This window comes from Oryctolagus cuniculus, chromosome 3 (genome assembly GCF_051225735.1).
Source record: "Oryctolagus cuniculus isolate XC-2025 breed Fujian yellow rabbit chromosome 3, ASM5122573v1, whole genome shotgun sequence".
Classification (NCBI taxonomy): Eukaryota; Metazoa; Chordata; class Mammalia; order Lagomorpha; family Leporidae; genus Oryctolagus; species Oryctolagus cuniculus.
Genome location: NC_142869.1, coordinates 139,161,768 through 139,175,195, shown reverse-complemented (window position 1 = coordinate 139,175,195; position 13,428 = coordinate 139,161,768). Strand labels below are relative to the sequence as shown.

The 13,428-nt window shown below is 44.4% G+C and overlaps 2 protein-coding genes across 12 annotated transcripts in view; one reads left to right on the top strand and one right to left on the bottom strand.

The window, feature by feature from the left end:
- Positions 1–1,094: 1,094 nt before the first annotated feature.
- LOC149127529 (uncharacterized) lies at positions 1,095–7,105 on the bottom strand. The gene is made up of 2 exons (XM_089328500.1): positions 1,441–7,105; positions 1,095–1,223 (listed from the first exon to the last, which is right to left on the bottom strand). Exons 1-2 carry the CDS (start codon positions 2,235–2,237, stop codon positions 1,202–1,204), a joined length of 819 nt encoding a protein of 272 aa, XP_089184626.1. The 5' UTR covers positions 2,238–7,105; the 3' UTR covers positions 1,095–1,201.
- Positions 1,704–13,428, top strand: part of KMT2E (lysine methyltransferase 2E (inactive)) — an 84,393-nt gene continuing 72,668 nt past the window's right edge. For all 11 annotated transcript variants that reach the window (XR_016230980.1, XM_070071170.2, XM_017342740.4 and 8 more), the window contains exon 1: positions 1,704–2,034. The gene's annotated coding sequence lies outside the window, so the exon portion shown is untranslated. The remainder of the gene's footprint in view (positions 2,035–13,428) is intronic.

The following is a 13,428-nucleotide window of genomic DNA, read 5'->3' as shown; positions in this document are numbered from 1 at the left end:
GTGCAGGGAGACAGGCAGATAAGAAAATAGGGCGCCAAACCTTCTCCTCCACCAACAGCCGGCACACCCCGCGAGGAGTGTCCCTCCCGGGGCTTTCCCCTGGGAGTTGCAGCTGTTTTGCTGTGTGGGGGAGGGGAAGCGCTTGCAAACAGTCATCTCTTCCTCTTCGGGCCGCCAACGCCGACCGCACCACAGTCTCCTCCGCCCCAGCCCGGTCCCCTCCCCCGCCCCAGCCTGGGCCAGAGCCAAACCCCACAGGAATGCAGCCCGGTCACATGCGCTGCGGCGGCGGTGGACGTGCCTCTCCCCCCGCGCCCCAAGGAGACCCAGCGCCATCTTGCCCTGACGCAGTTACAAAAGTCACAGGAGAAATCGTGTCTCCTCGTCCGCGCCAGCGCCCCAAAGTCTCGCAGAGGCCGAGCCGGGGCCCTCACCTCGCGCAGAGACAGGAGAAAATGGTCAGGGAAGAGGCTTGCGAGTCCCTTCGCCGCTGCTCGGGTTCCATATCGGCCGCGGCAGCAAGGATCACCATCGTCACTTCTCCCTTTCTGCCTTTGCAACAGCCTCCCCCGACGGCTTTGGCCCCACCCGCTGCTGCAGCATGAGGTCATCGCTAGCCAATCACGACGCGCCCGACAGACCACATCAGGCACCGATTGGCTGCCTAGACCGCCTCTGCCTCTCCCCACTCAGCTTACCAGGCGCTCCGGGTCGCCGTGGGGCAAGAAGACGGAAACCGCCATTTCGGGGAAAGACCCCGACAGCAAGAGCCGGAATCGCCGTGTCATTTTAGTGAGGGAAACCCTTTATTCTTTGGCCTCCCCCGACAGTCTTCTTCCAGATAACCGTCTCCTTGTCCCTCCCTCGTTGAATCACCGCCACATAAAGGAATTCCCAGTTCCCCCTCCCACCCACCCCCCACATTGTCCCGCAGGCGGGGGAAATCCTTCCCCGGGGCCAAGAGAAGTCTAGGAGGCAGCGACGGCAACGGCAGCGTTTTACCCCGATACACTGTGGCAGGGAGGCGGCGCCGACGGTGGCTGCACTTTTCCTGCTGCTTCTCCCCCCGACCTCTTCCGTTTCGTGCTCCTCCATCGAGACGGCACTGGACTCGCCAGCTCCGCTTTTATCCGGCGCCCTGAGCCTGCGCACTGGAGCCTCCTCAGCCCCTAGTGGGCGTCGAGTGACATCCCAACCGGGTTCACCCTGCGCTGGAGGCCAGCCTGGGGGGAGGGAGTAGGGGGAGCCCGGGACTGAGGTGGTTTTGGGGGTGGGGGATAGCGCAGCGCTTTCGGGGGAGTGTCGGGACGGGGTCGTTCCCAGGCCCGACTGTCATCCAACTTCCACCCAGTTGCTGCCGGCCCAGGCTCCCCCTAGATCCAACCTGGAGCGGACCGGGGTGAAGCCTCCATCCCACCCGATACCGAAACTTCCCCAGACCTTCGGTGAATTGTCGAATGGCTCTGTCGTGAAAAAGACGGAGATCCTGCCCACTTCACCGCCTCCAGTTTGCTACTACTGCCTTTGCGCCTCGGCGGAGAGGCAACAGCGGGCGGCAGCCCACAAGCAAAATGGCGGCGGGCGGCTTCGTCCCCTCCCCCTCTGCCCCTGCGGAGCGGGGCGGGCGGGCCCCGTGCACTTGCCGCCGCCGCGGCCGCCGCCGCCGCCGCCGCGGCCGCCGCCGCCGTCGCCGCCATTTTCCCAGAGCGAGAGGCAGTGACACTGAGCGGGCGCAGGGGGCCGAGTCGGAGACCTTGCCTGAGTTCGGGAGCGGCCACAGAGGGGGTACAGACACTCGGAGCAGCCTCGCCGTCGCCTCTGCGTTCCTGTGGACTGCCTGGGTGCCCCCTCCCCGACTCCTCGGTTCCTGACGAAGAGGCTGCGCGCTGCTCTTTGGGGAGGGGGTGTGTGGAGCCTGGTCCTGTGTCCGCAGTGGCTGCTGTCGGGGGGTCGCCTGGCCGCGGAGGTGTGGAGAGACTCCTTGGGGGTCGAGCACATAACGGGGTTCGGGTGTCTGGTGTGTGAACATCACAGGTCAGTGCCTGTCGTCTCTGTGGGAGTTCATGGGGTTTGCAGGGTGGGGGGATTGGTGTGACGAGGGGGTCGGGGGGCTTCCCATCTTTATCCGTGGGGAGCCGGGAGTCGACGTTGACTCTGGGGTGTCTTTGGCGGGGCAGGACGTTGCTGGTTGAAGCCGAATACATCCTTTCTCTTTCCTGTCCCTGGAAAGGGAGCATTATGGCGGGTTTTAGGGTAGGGGCCGGGGAAACTGGCAGTTAAACCCCCTTGGGAGTGGGAGTTAGGGAGGGGGCGCACTCCTGGGCGGCAGCGGGTTAGGGCCGCCAGGCCGAGGAGGGAGGCTTGTGACTGTTAGCAGGGTTGGTGTCGAAGGGGTCCCGGGCACTGCCAGCGCGCTCCCTGTTCTCCACCGCGTCGGCTTCAGGTGCTGAGGAGCCACCCAGGCCCCGTTTTTCTTGGTCCATTTCGGAAGCGGACGTGTCCGGGATGCTGCTGGCGTCAATAGGCAGGGGGCTCAGAGAACGCCCTGGGCATCTCTCTTTGTGGGCGAGCGGGCGGGCGAGCGGGCGAGACAGCTCCTCATCCTCTCCGGGAGCGGGTGAACCCGCCCCTGAGGTGGTCACCCCAGTACCCAGCCCTCCCAGTCTCCTCCCCCACTCCTCTCGCAGTGCCGCCGTCCTTTCCCCGTGCGGGAGCCTGAGAATCCACAATATGGCTCATTTCAGAAAAGCTTATTTTGACCAAGGCATTGGCACAAACACCGTGGCAGCAGACACAGAAGAGAAACAAACGGTTCCCTGTACAGGCAGCCGGGGGCGGGGGGCGAGCAGACAATCCCGAGCGCTCCGTGCCGCTGGTCGCCGGGCCGCCGCGCTCCGTCCTTGCTGCTGGAGGCCGCGGTGAGCTCGGAGACCAGCTGAACTGAACGCGAAATCGCTACAGTGGCATCCCGGGTGCACCCCGGCTGGCCCATTTCATCCCCTTTTTAAAGAGCTGGGAATAACGTAAGGTGTCTGGACTTGGCGGAGACCTCGTAGAGAATTCAGCGAGGTGCATGCAACTCTAGGCTGGAGACAGCAGTCCCTAATTGGAAAAAAGTCCTTGTTTTCCTCTTTAATTTCTGAGATGGGGAGTCAAAACTGTAATTTCCCTCTTTTGTCCTTTACAGATTCTAAAAATGGCGGCCCCAGGCTGATGTTGTGGTAATCTAATCAGCTCGGGTCCTCCACACCCCATGCAGTGCGTTTGTCTGCAGCATATTACAGGCTTATTATGTTTACATGAAAAGAGTGGGCTTTTTTCCTTGCCCAAGCCGTTTACAAAAAGGTGTTGATTTTACTGCAAATTGCAGTACTGTGTTTTAGTTGATTAATTTTATTGGTTTCTCTTGAGAGGCAAATGAAATGACACTACTTTTGAAAAAAAAAATAAAAACACTCAGGTAGCCTTGGTAATTTCTGTAGTGTCAAGTAGGTGCGCTTAAACATTAAACAAATTTGGGGTAGCAGTGATAGTTTGTTTGGTTTAATCCAACCATCTTTTATTTAACATACCGAAGTAAATTTAAATGTTTAAGTGCAACCTGTTTTGTATGATTACATGTTTTAATCTAGGATAAAACATTTCTCATCAACTCTTGGCCGATTTTGTGAATTTTGGTTCTTGTATTCTGTTTCAGATTAGATTTTAGGTAGCTATACCAACAAGCCTGAACCTGTTACTTCACTGGTATAAAGATGCTGTTCTTTCCACTCTTGTATTTTGCATCCATTTTCCTGTTTATGCTTTCTATAAGAATTTTCAAAGTTGTTTTGTATTTGGTAAAGTGAAGGAAGCTGCATGTTTCTAAAATTGCCTTATAGCATACTATCATCATTATGTAAGTAAAAAGTAAGGCTTTGGCTCTTGATTCCCTTCCTCTCCCTTCCCCCATGCCCATTTTCCTATTATGGGATTCTGGAGTCCGGAGTTTAGTCTGTTTTAATAGATATTAAATAAAAGCATTACTGTAATAGGGTCTTGAATCCTTTTTTTTTTTCTATTTTCAGAATCTTATAGACTGAGGCTGAAAATTAAATGGTGTCAGGTGTCATTCAGCTGTATTTTTGAAAGTGTGAATGATTGGAAATTATTTCTGTAGTGGGAGGTTGATCTTCTTTTTAGGCTGAACTACATAGTGAGATATGAGTGGGCCATTAATGGCTTTTAATGACCATTCTGATTGTGTAGCAACTGAAAGATGAGTACCTTTCAATCCAGTAGTACTTAAGAAGGTTGGAGAGCATACTCCCTTTCATGATTCTCTTATTCCATTGTAAATAGTTGAGAGTGAATTTAGTTCATATGTTGAATATATTAACTAGTTTATGAAAAGATTCTAGTCTGCAGAATAATTGCAGGAATAACTGGTTTAGGAATTTTGCTTTGAACCATTGAGTTTCATCATGGAAGATTGAGCACAGCCTTACTTGGAATCTTTGAAATATTTTATTATAAAATGAAATATTAATGGGTACTGGGTGAGTTTGTATAGGAATTTAGAATCAATAGTCTTATGTATTATGCTTTTGAGTAAGTCTAGATCCTTCACTCCTGCGGAAAACGCTGTGCATTTATTTTATGGACTAGATGGATGAGATCTGTGGTTCATAAGAAGGTTAGTCCTTTAATCTTAATATCCCCGTGTATGAAATCAGTGTATTCTTTTAAGTTTGATTTGTATAGCCATAGGAAGGAACATTGTCTATGCCCATGTTTTTCTTGATAGTGACCTTGGTCAGTTCTAGATGTATAAGGCAGTTGGACTTATTTGGCTTCAAATAAAATACCAAGTTTGTGATAGTAAGAAAAGCTGCTTCAGTCTACTAACCTTCTTCATACTGGCTTGCTTCATTATTGCTTTGGGGTTGGTTTGTTTGTTTGTTTGTTTTGATGTTTTAGCAAAATGAGATGCCTTTTTTTTAAGAGAGAGAGTGTTATACCTTATTTTAAGTTGTTACTTAATAAATACCATGGCTATAGATGTTTATTTTTATCAATCCACTGTGCATGTTTTAAGTTTGGACTGTGGAGGCAAATTTATTAAAAGGTTAGGCATGATTTTTGTTCCCAGAGAGTTTTAGAAACCTTTGGTCTCTTGGGGGAAAAACTCATCAAATGGTCTTTGTTCTGAGGGTAGCTGAGTTTGAGGGATTACTTGTTTATCTGTTTAAGTGGATTTGTAGGAAACCATAATGTAATTGGAAAGTAAATTTTATTTTTAGAGACTACATTTTGATCATACTTCCCTTTTGTTGTCAGTGTAAATTAATGGATCCCTTTGATCCCTATTTAAGTTTAGAACCTCTACAGATGTCCTTTTCCTTTCAACACTATAGGACCATCATAATTCTCTTGAAATTTTGGCTTGTCTGATTTCTCTCGCAATGTCCACCCAGAGAATCTTTGCCATATATACCACAGTAAGCCCTGGGAATTCTTCAATCTAAAAATGAGGAAGTGGGAAGAAAAACTAATTAATAATTAGGAGAAATTCTTCCCCTCAACACATACCTCAGTTGTCTTAGGGAAATTATAACATCTTAAACTGGTTTCTTAACTTCCAAGAATCATGCGTCTATTTTCATGTATCAATCTCTTAAAAAAACCTGTGATTTTTAAAGCTCTGCTTTTCTGGAAGTTACTACTGGAACTTAAATGTGTATTACCATAATAATGTGTTTAAAATGTGTAAAACTAACAGAACTTTTAAGAGCCATCAAAACTGCTTGGGAAATATTAGTATGCAGTTTTTTAAAAAGATACTACACTCATTATTTTAAAACCTTTTAAAAAGGTATAATAGCTTTTATCTCTAAAGATATTAACATATGGTAGGTGCTTAGTTTTTGTTGAATTTAAAGCTTTTGTTTAAGACAACACATTTACATCTTTTTTTTAAATGGCTCTCTTTTTATGATTTATTCATTCATTTGAAAGGCAGAGTTACAAGAGAGGCAGAGAGAGAGAAAGAAAGAGAAAGGTCTTCCACCTGCTGGTTCACTCCCCAGATGACCCCAATGGCCAGAGCTGTGCCCACCCAAAGCCAGGAGCCAGGAGCTTCTTCTAGGTCTCCCACATGGGTGCAGGGGCCCAAGTCCTTGGGCCATCCTGGGCTGCTTTCCCAGGCCATAGCAGAGAGCTGGATCAGAAGTGGAGCAGCGGGACTGGAGCCAGAAATGGATGCTGGCACTGTAGGCCGTGGCTTTACCCACTACGGCACAGTGCTGGCCCCACATTTACATCTTAAATATTTAGAATGAACCAGATTGATCTTCATCATGTGTTAGAATAAATGTTAAATCCTTGTGTTCTATGAGACTTTTTAAAATTCAGTATATAATTATTTTAATTTTACAGTAAAATTTTTTTTGTTGACTGGCCAAATAATAATGATCTATTTGAAATATTACTGTATGACTGCTACTAGCTTTTATATTGAATTTAAAATTGGAGTGGCTAAAATTTATTTCTGTTTTGCAATGCACAGATATTGGAAGGAACCTATATTAAAATGGTAATTTTTGTGTTACTTACCATTTTATTTTACTGAAGAGCAATATTTTTGGTTGAATTTTACTCTATACACTAAATTTGAAGTAGATGATGTTTAAAAAATCTTACTGCTGTTATTAAGCAGTGGATCTTTTATAAAGATTAGAAATTAAATCATATTATGAATGCAAAGTCATTAGTTTTTGTTGTTGTGAACTTCAGTGCTAAGTGTTTCACTACGAGTCAAATGATGGGAGTGTACATATGACCTCTTGCTTCAGACCCCATGTCCCTTATTGGAGTATCTGGGTTCAATCCCTGGCTCTTGCTCCTGACTCCAGCTTCCTTTCAGCCAGTGTGGACCCTGAGAGGCAGTGGTGATGGCTCAAGAAATTGGATCCCCACAACCATGTAGGAGACCTGCATTGAGTTCCTGGCTCTGGTCCCAGCTCAGCTCCAACCATTTTGGGCATTTGGAAAGTGAAGCAATTGGATGAGGACTTGCTGTTTGTCTGTGTTTGTCTCTTTCTGCTTCTCCGATAAAATAGAAATTAAAAAACATAAGCTATGTCTCCTTTTTAAAAAAATAATAAGTTGATAAAGACTCAGACTAAGTAGGTTAGATCTTATTTGTTTCTTTAGGGGAGTGAGAAGTTGTTATTAGCCGTTGGTAACTAGGATGCTTTTCATTTACATAATAGGAAAAACAGTTTGTCTTACATTTCATTTGATCTACATTTTGTCCCCTCCTCCATGGACAGCTCATAAATTAAACATTTCCAGACAATTTAAGAAAGTCATAATGTTAGATGAATTTTAAAGCTTTATTGAAAATCTTATTTGATTGTTTACCAGAACTATGCTCTTTGGGATGTTGAACATTTTCCATGCCAACGTGCTAGGTCAACAAAGAATTCTTTTTTGTATGCATTGCATTAAGAAGCCATCAAAACAGACATTATACCTTTCAATGAATAAACAGTTAACCTATAATATGATAATTTAATGACTAAGCAAGAAATTATCTATCATTTTACATTAAAATATTTATTTTTGCATTTTTAAAGTGTCTTCAGTATGAACTATGGGTTTAAGAAAGGACCTGCATACATTGTCAACATGAGAAACAAAATGAATTATGTAGCTCTTCTATTTTTACAGTATTTGGTAAAGAAAGGTAAATTACTAGCAATTCTCAGATTGCATAATTTAGAGTTAACCCAGAGGAAGAAACATTCTTGGTCCTGAAGTTTAGTGTTGAAAAAGATGACACTGAGTAATCACACCTCTGTCATAGCTAACTTGTTTGCAGCAGTTAAGGTTTAAACCTGTCATAGAGAGTTGCAGTGTGTCAATGAGATTGCATTAGTTTTTGATTTGTGATGTTTATAATTTTAAAGGTCACATAATTAAGTTGTATAACATTTTTTCTGAGATTAAAAAATATTTAATTTTTAAGGATAGGTTGAGTTTTGTGTTCAAAGGTCATTCCAAACATTGAAGATTTAAATAGAATTTACCCTAGTACATTATTTTAAACCAGATTTAAATAAATATAAAAATCAGGGTCAAGCAGTGGTTAAGCCACCTTGGGATGCCCACATCCCACATAGAATGCCTGGGTTGAAGTCCTGCCTCCATTTCTAATCCTGCTTCCTGCTGATGTGCATCCTGAAAGGCTCAAGTATTTGGGTCTGTGCTACCCACACAGGAGACCTGGTTAGAGTTCATGGTCTTGGCTTTGGCCTGGCCCAGCCCTGGCTGTTCAAGGTGTTTGAGGAGTGAACCAGCATTTGCAAGTTCTCTCTCTCTCTCTCTCTCTCCCTCTCTCTCTCTCCCTCCCTCTCCCTCTCCCTCCCTCCCTGAATTTCAAATAAATAAGTTAAACGGGAAAAAAATGTTTTCTTACTGTTTTGTCTAAGAATAAGGTCAAACAGGGTTAGTAGTTTTAACAAAAAGTGAGGAATGTAAAGAGAGACACTTAAAGATATTGTCAGAAAAACTCAGCTTTGGCTTTCAGAGGTTCACAGATAAGGAGAATGTATATGAGAAAAATACTGTCTTCTGATATTTTTGTTGTTTCACAGACAAACCTAATAGTTTCTGTTTGAGTTTATAGAGACATTTTGAATTCCTTTATTTTTTTTCCTTTTTTTTTTTTTTTTTTTTGACAGAGTTAGCGAGAGAGAGAGAAAGGTCTTCCTTTTTCCGTTGGTTCACCCCCCCAAGTGGCCACTACAGCCTGTGTGTTGCTGCCAGCGTGCTGCGCCAATCTGAAGCCAGGAGCCAGGCACTTCCTGGTCTCCCATGCGGGTGCAGGGCTCAAGGACCTGGGCCATTCTCCACTGTACTCCTGGGCCACAGCAGAGAGCTGGCCAGGAAGAGGAGCAACCAGGACAGAATCCGGTGCCCCAGCCGGGACTAGAACCCGGGGTGCCGGCGCCACAGGCAGAGGGATTAGCCTAGTGAGCTGTGGCATTGGCCCATTTTTCTTTATATATCATTTAAAGAAAGACAAAGTTCAGGAATTTGAAAGCCCATTTCCTCTTTATGAAATGGCAGAGATGGGAAGGTTCCTTTTTGAAAATATTTATTTGAAAAGGAGGGAGGAAGAGAGAGAAGAAAAAGAAATTTTCCATTCACTGATTCACTTCCCAAATGGCTGCAACAGCCAGGTGAGGAGCCAGAAGGCTGTCTGGAGTCCCAAGTTCTTTTTATTTTAAGATTTTATTTATTTCAAAGGCAGAGTTACAGGGAGTCAGAGGCAGAGAGAGAAAGGTCTTCCATCAGCTGGTTCACTCCCCAGATGGCCCCAACGGCCAGAGCTGTGCCCATCCAAAGCCAGGAGACAGGAGCTTCTTCTGGGTCTCCCACATGGGTGCGGGGCCCAAGTCCTTGGGCCATCCTGGGCTGCTTTCCCAGGCCATAGCAGAGAGCTGGATTGAAAGTAGAGCAACTGGGACTTGAGCCAGCGCCCATATGGATGTCAGTGCCGCAGGCAGCAGTTTTACCTGCTATGCCACAATGCTGGCCCAGAGCCCAAGTTCTTAAGCCATTTGCTGTCTCCCCAGGTGCATTAACAGGAAGTTGTATGGGCAGCAGAGCAGTTGGGACTGTAACTGGCACTCTATGGGGTGCCGGTCCCATGGGAAGGCCTTGTGATTCATTTGAATGATTAGGACTGTGTTCTAGTAGCCAGTAAGTTGATGAGGGCTTGTGGTTGGTCTTATACATTTGTTACTCTTGTCCAGAAAGTAAGATTGTTCCTTTTGGAGTTACTTGTTATTCTGCTTCTCTCTAAGTGAAGTTGCTTAATTGATCAAATTATATTACATCTTAAATTGTTAATCCTCACTTAAAGCAATATTTTTGAAACATAGATAAAAGATGAATTTGAGTGGCTACTATTTTCTGGCACTAAGGATACTAAGAGACAAGATTGTTCCTGCCTTTAGGAAGCTCTTAGTTTATTTCTGCCTCTAAAGCCTGCTGTTTTACAGTTTATATGGATGCAAGAAACAGAAATTGGTTATAGCTAAACTAAAGCACTTATAAAGCTATAGAGAAATTTCACAAAATTTATTTGAAAAAAGTTCAGATGGGCTTCACAGGAATTAGCAAGGTGTCAGAGAAGCCACTGTTCTTTCTGCATCTTGATCCCTCAAATTAGCTATGACACATTAGGGAGATGGTTTGGGCAGGGTGGGTATTTATGATAAGTGGAGAGGTGAATTTCCTTGAATGGATAGCAAGTGAAAGACACTTCTGATTCACTTGAAAACAATTGCTTGCTTGCTTGCTTTCTTAAGACTTTATGTATTTATTTGAGAGGCAGAGTTACAGAGAGGGAGAGACAGAGAGATCTTCTACCTGTTTGTTCACTCCCCAAATGGCTGCAAAGGCCGAAGTTGGGCCCATTTGAAGCCAGGAGCTTCTTCTGGGTCTCCCACATGGGTCCAGGGGCCCAAGCACTTGGGCTATCTTCTACTGCTTTCTCAGGCCACAAGCAGAGAGCTGAACTGGAAGAAGAGCAGGTAGAACACAAACCAGTGCCCATATAAAACACTGGTGCTGCAGGCAGAGGCTTAACCCTACAGCGCTGGCTCCTGATAGTGATATTTTAAATTGAAAATACAATATTTCTGTATTTATTAAGATATATTATTATGTAAATATATATTAAAATGTTTACCCATGTTAACTGATTTTGATGAACTTACAAACTTCTAGCCCCTGTTTTATAGATAGATAGATCCAAAATTATTAATCAAAAATGGATGGGCTCATACTATATTCTGTAGCTCTCTTTTTCTTTCATGTAATATTTGGAAAGTTAAAAATGCTGCTTTAGAATATGACTCCATAGTTTATTCAGTGGTGTTTAGTAGGAAAGACTCCCTGATGAAAAGACAATTTCAAGTGATTCTGGGAACTCAGCAGATTGACTCAAGATCTAATAACCTTTGATACCTTTTTTTTAAAAAAAGATTTATTTATTTATTTGAAAGAGTTACACAGAGGAAAGGCGAGGCAGAGAGAGAGAGAGGTGGAGGGGGGCGGTCTTCCATCTGTTGATTAACTCCCCAATTGGCTGCAATGGTCGGAGCTGTACCAATCCAAAACCAGGAGCCAGAAAATTCATCTGGGTCTCCCACGTGGGTACAGGGGCCCAAGGACTTGGGCCATCTTCCGCTGCTTTCTTAGGAACATTACCAGGGAGCAGGATTGACAGTGGAGCATCTGGGATTTGAACCAGCACTGATATAGGATGCTAGTATTGCAGGCTGTGGCTTGACCTGCTGTATCACAATGCTGACCCCTTATGTATAATTTAAAAAAATTAATTTGAGGACCAGAATCGTGGCATACCAAGTAAAGTTGCTGCCTGTGACACCGGCATCCCAAGAGTGCTGGTTCAAGTCCTGGCTGCTCCTCTTCCAATATATTTTCCTGCTAATGTCTTGGGAAAAGCTGCGGAAGATGGCTTAAGTATTTGGGGCTCTGCTACCTCTGTGGGAAACTTGAATGGAGCTCCAGGCTCCAGGCTCCTGGCTTCAGCGTATCCTAATGTTGGCCGTTGTAGTGATCTGTGGACTCAACCAGTAAATGGAAGATCTTTGTCTCTCTCATCTTTTCTGTCTCTGTAATGCTGACTTTCAAAATAAATAAATGTCTTTAAAAATTAATTTGTTGCCTTGCTGATTTTATAGGTTAAGTACTTAAAAATTAAGCTGTTCCTTTTTTTAGTTTTAATATTTTCATATTAAATTATTTTTTAAATTTTATTTATTTATTTGAAAGCAAGAGAGTTCCTATTAGCTGGTTCATTCTCCATATGCCCTCAGTATCCTGGGAGCCAGAAATTCACTTTTGGTTCTTCCACAAGAGGTGGCAGGAACCCAATTACACTTGAGCTGTTATCACTGCCTCCCAACGTCTGCAATAGCGGAAAGCTGGAGTCAGGAACTGGATCCAGATATCAGACCCGGGCACTCTGATATGGGATGCAGACATCCTAACCAGCATCTTAATGCTAGGATAAACATCTGCCCCTGTGGTCAATATTTTAAGTGCACCTTGAATATTAAGCTTTTTCTTATAGTAATAGAATTACTGTTCTTTCACTTTTTTTTTTTTTTAAGATTTTTATGTATTTACTTGAAAGTCAGAGTTACACACAGAGAGGAGGAGAGGCAGAGAGAGAGGTCTTCCATCCACTGGTTCACTCTCCAGATGGCTGCAATGGCTGGAGCTGCGCCGATCCGGAGCCAGGAGCTTCTTCCGGGTCTCCTCCGTGGGTGCAGGGGCCCAAGGACTGGGGCCGTCTTCTGCTTTCCCAGGTCATAGCAGAGAGCTGGATCAGAAGAAGAGCAGCCGCAACTCAAACCTGTGCTTTAGCCTGCTGCACCACAGCACCATTCCCTCACTTTTTTTTTTTTTTTTAAGATTTATTTTATTTATTTGAAAGGCAGAGTTACAGAGAGAGGTAGAGACAGAGACAAAAAGATCTTCCATCTGCTAATTCGTTCTCCAAATGGCTGCAATGGCTGGAGCTTAGCTAGTCTGAAGCCAGGTGCCAGGAGCTTCTTCTGAGTCTCCCATGTGGGTGTGGGGGTCCAAGCACTTGTGTCATCTTCCACTGCTTTTCCAGATGCACTACCAAGGAGCTGGATTGGAAGTGCAGCAGCCAGGACTGAAACTGGCTCCAGGCACCAGTGGTGCAGACAGGGCTTCAATCCATTGTACCACAGCACCAGCTCTTCTTTCACCTTTTGAGCAGTCTCAGGGACCAGCAGTATTTGAACTAGAACTGATTAAATCATCATTGGACTCAATGGTGTGGTCTTCTAAAAAAGCAAGACAACGAACATTAATAAAGTGTCTACTATAAAGGTTTAAATATCTTAGTCTGAACATTAATTTTCCAAAAGAGATTTTAACCATTTTCCATGAGTGGCCTAGAGAGACACACATTTCTTAGGATTGTATAGCTAAGGAGTGACGGGTCAAAAATTTGAATCAGTCATTTGAGAAACTTTGGCTTTCTGTAGCTTTACATAAAGGACTAATTCGTGGTGAGGTAGTGTGAATAAGTAAATAATCAGAGGTAGTTAAGAAAATTGAGATACTCTTAATTACATGTTGGATTAAAAGCATTATAGTTGTGTTTATTGCTTATTTCTAAGCATAAATATAGCAGTATTGAGAATATAGTTTGTGTTCAATAAATAAGTTAAAGGAATGAATTTGAACTGATTTTGTTATATTTTGAAATAATAGAATAGTTGTGATAATTGGGGGCAGGGAGTTGCTTAAATGACAGTGATAATTTCTCCCATTCTTTTGAGATAAGATACTCAGAACTTGTTGGTAATA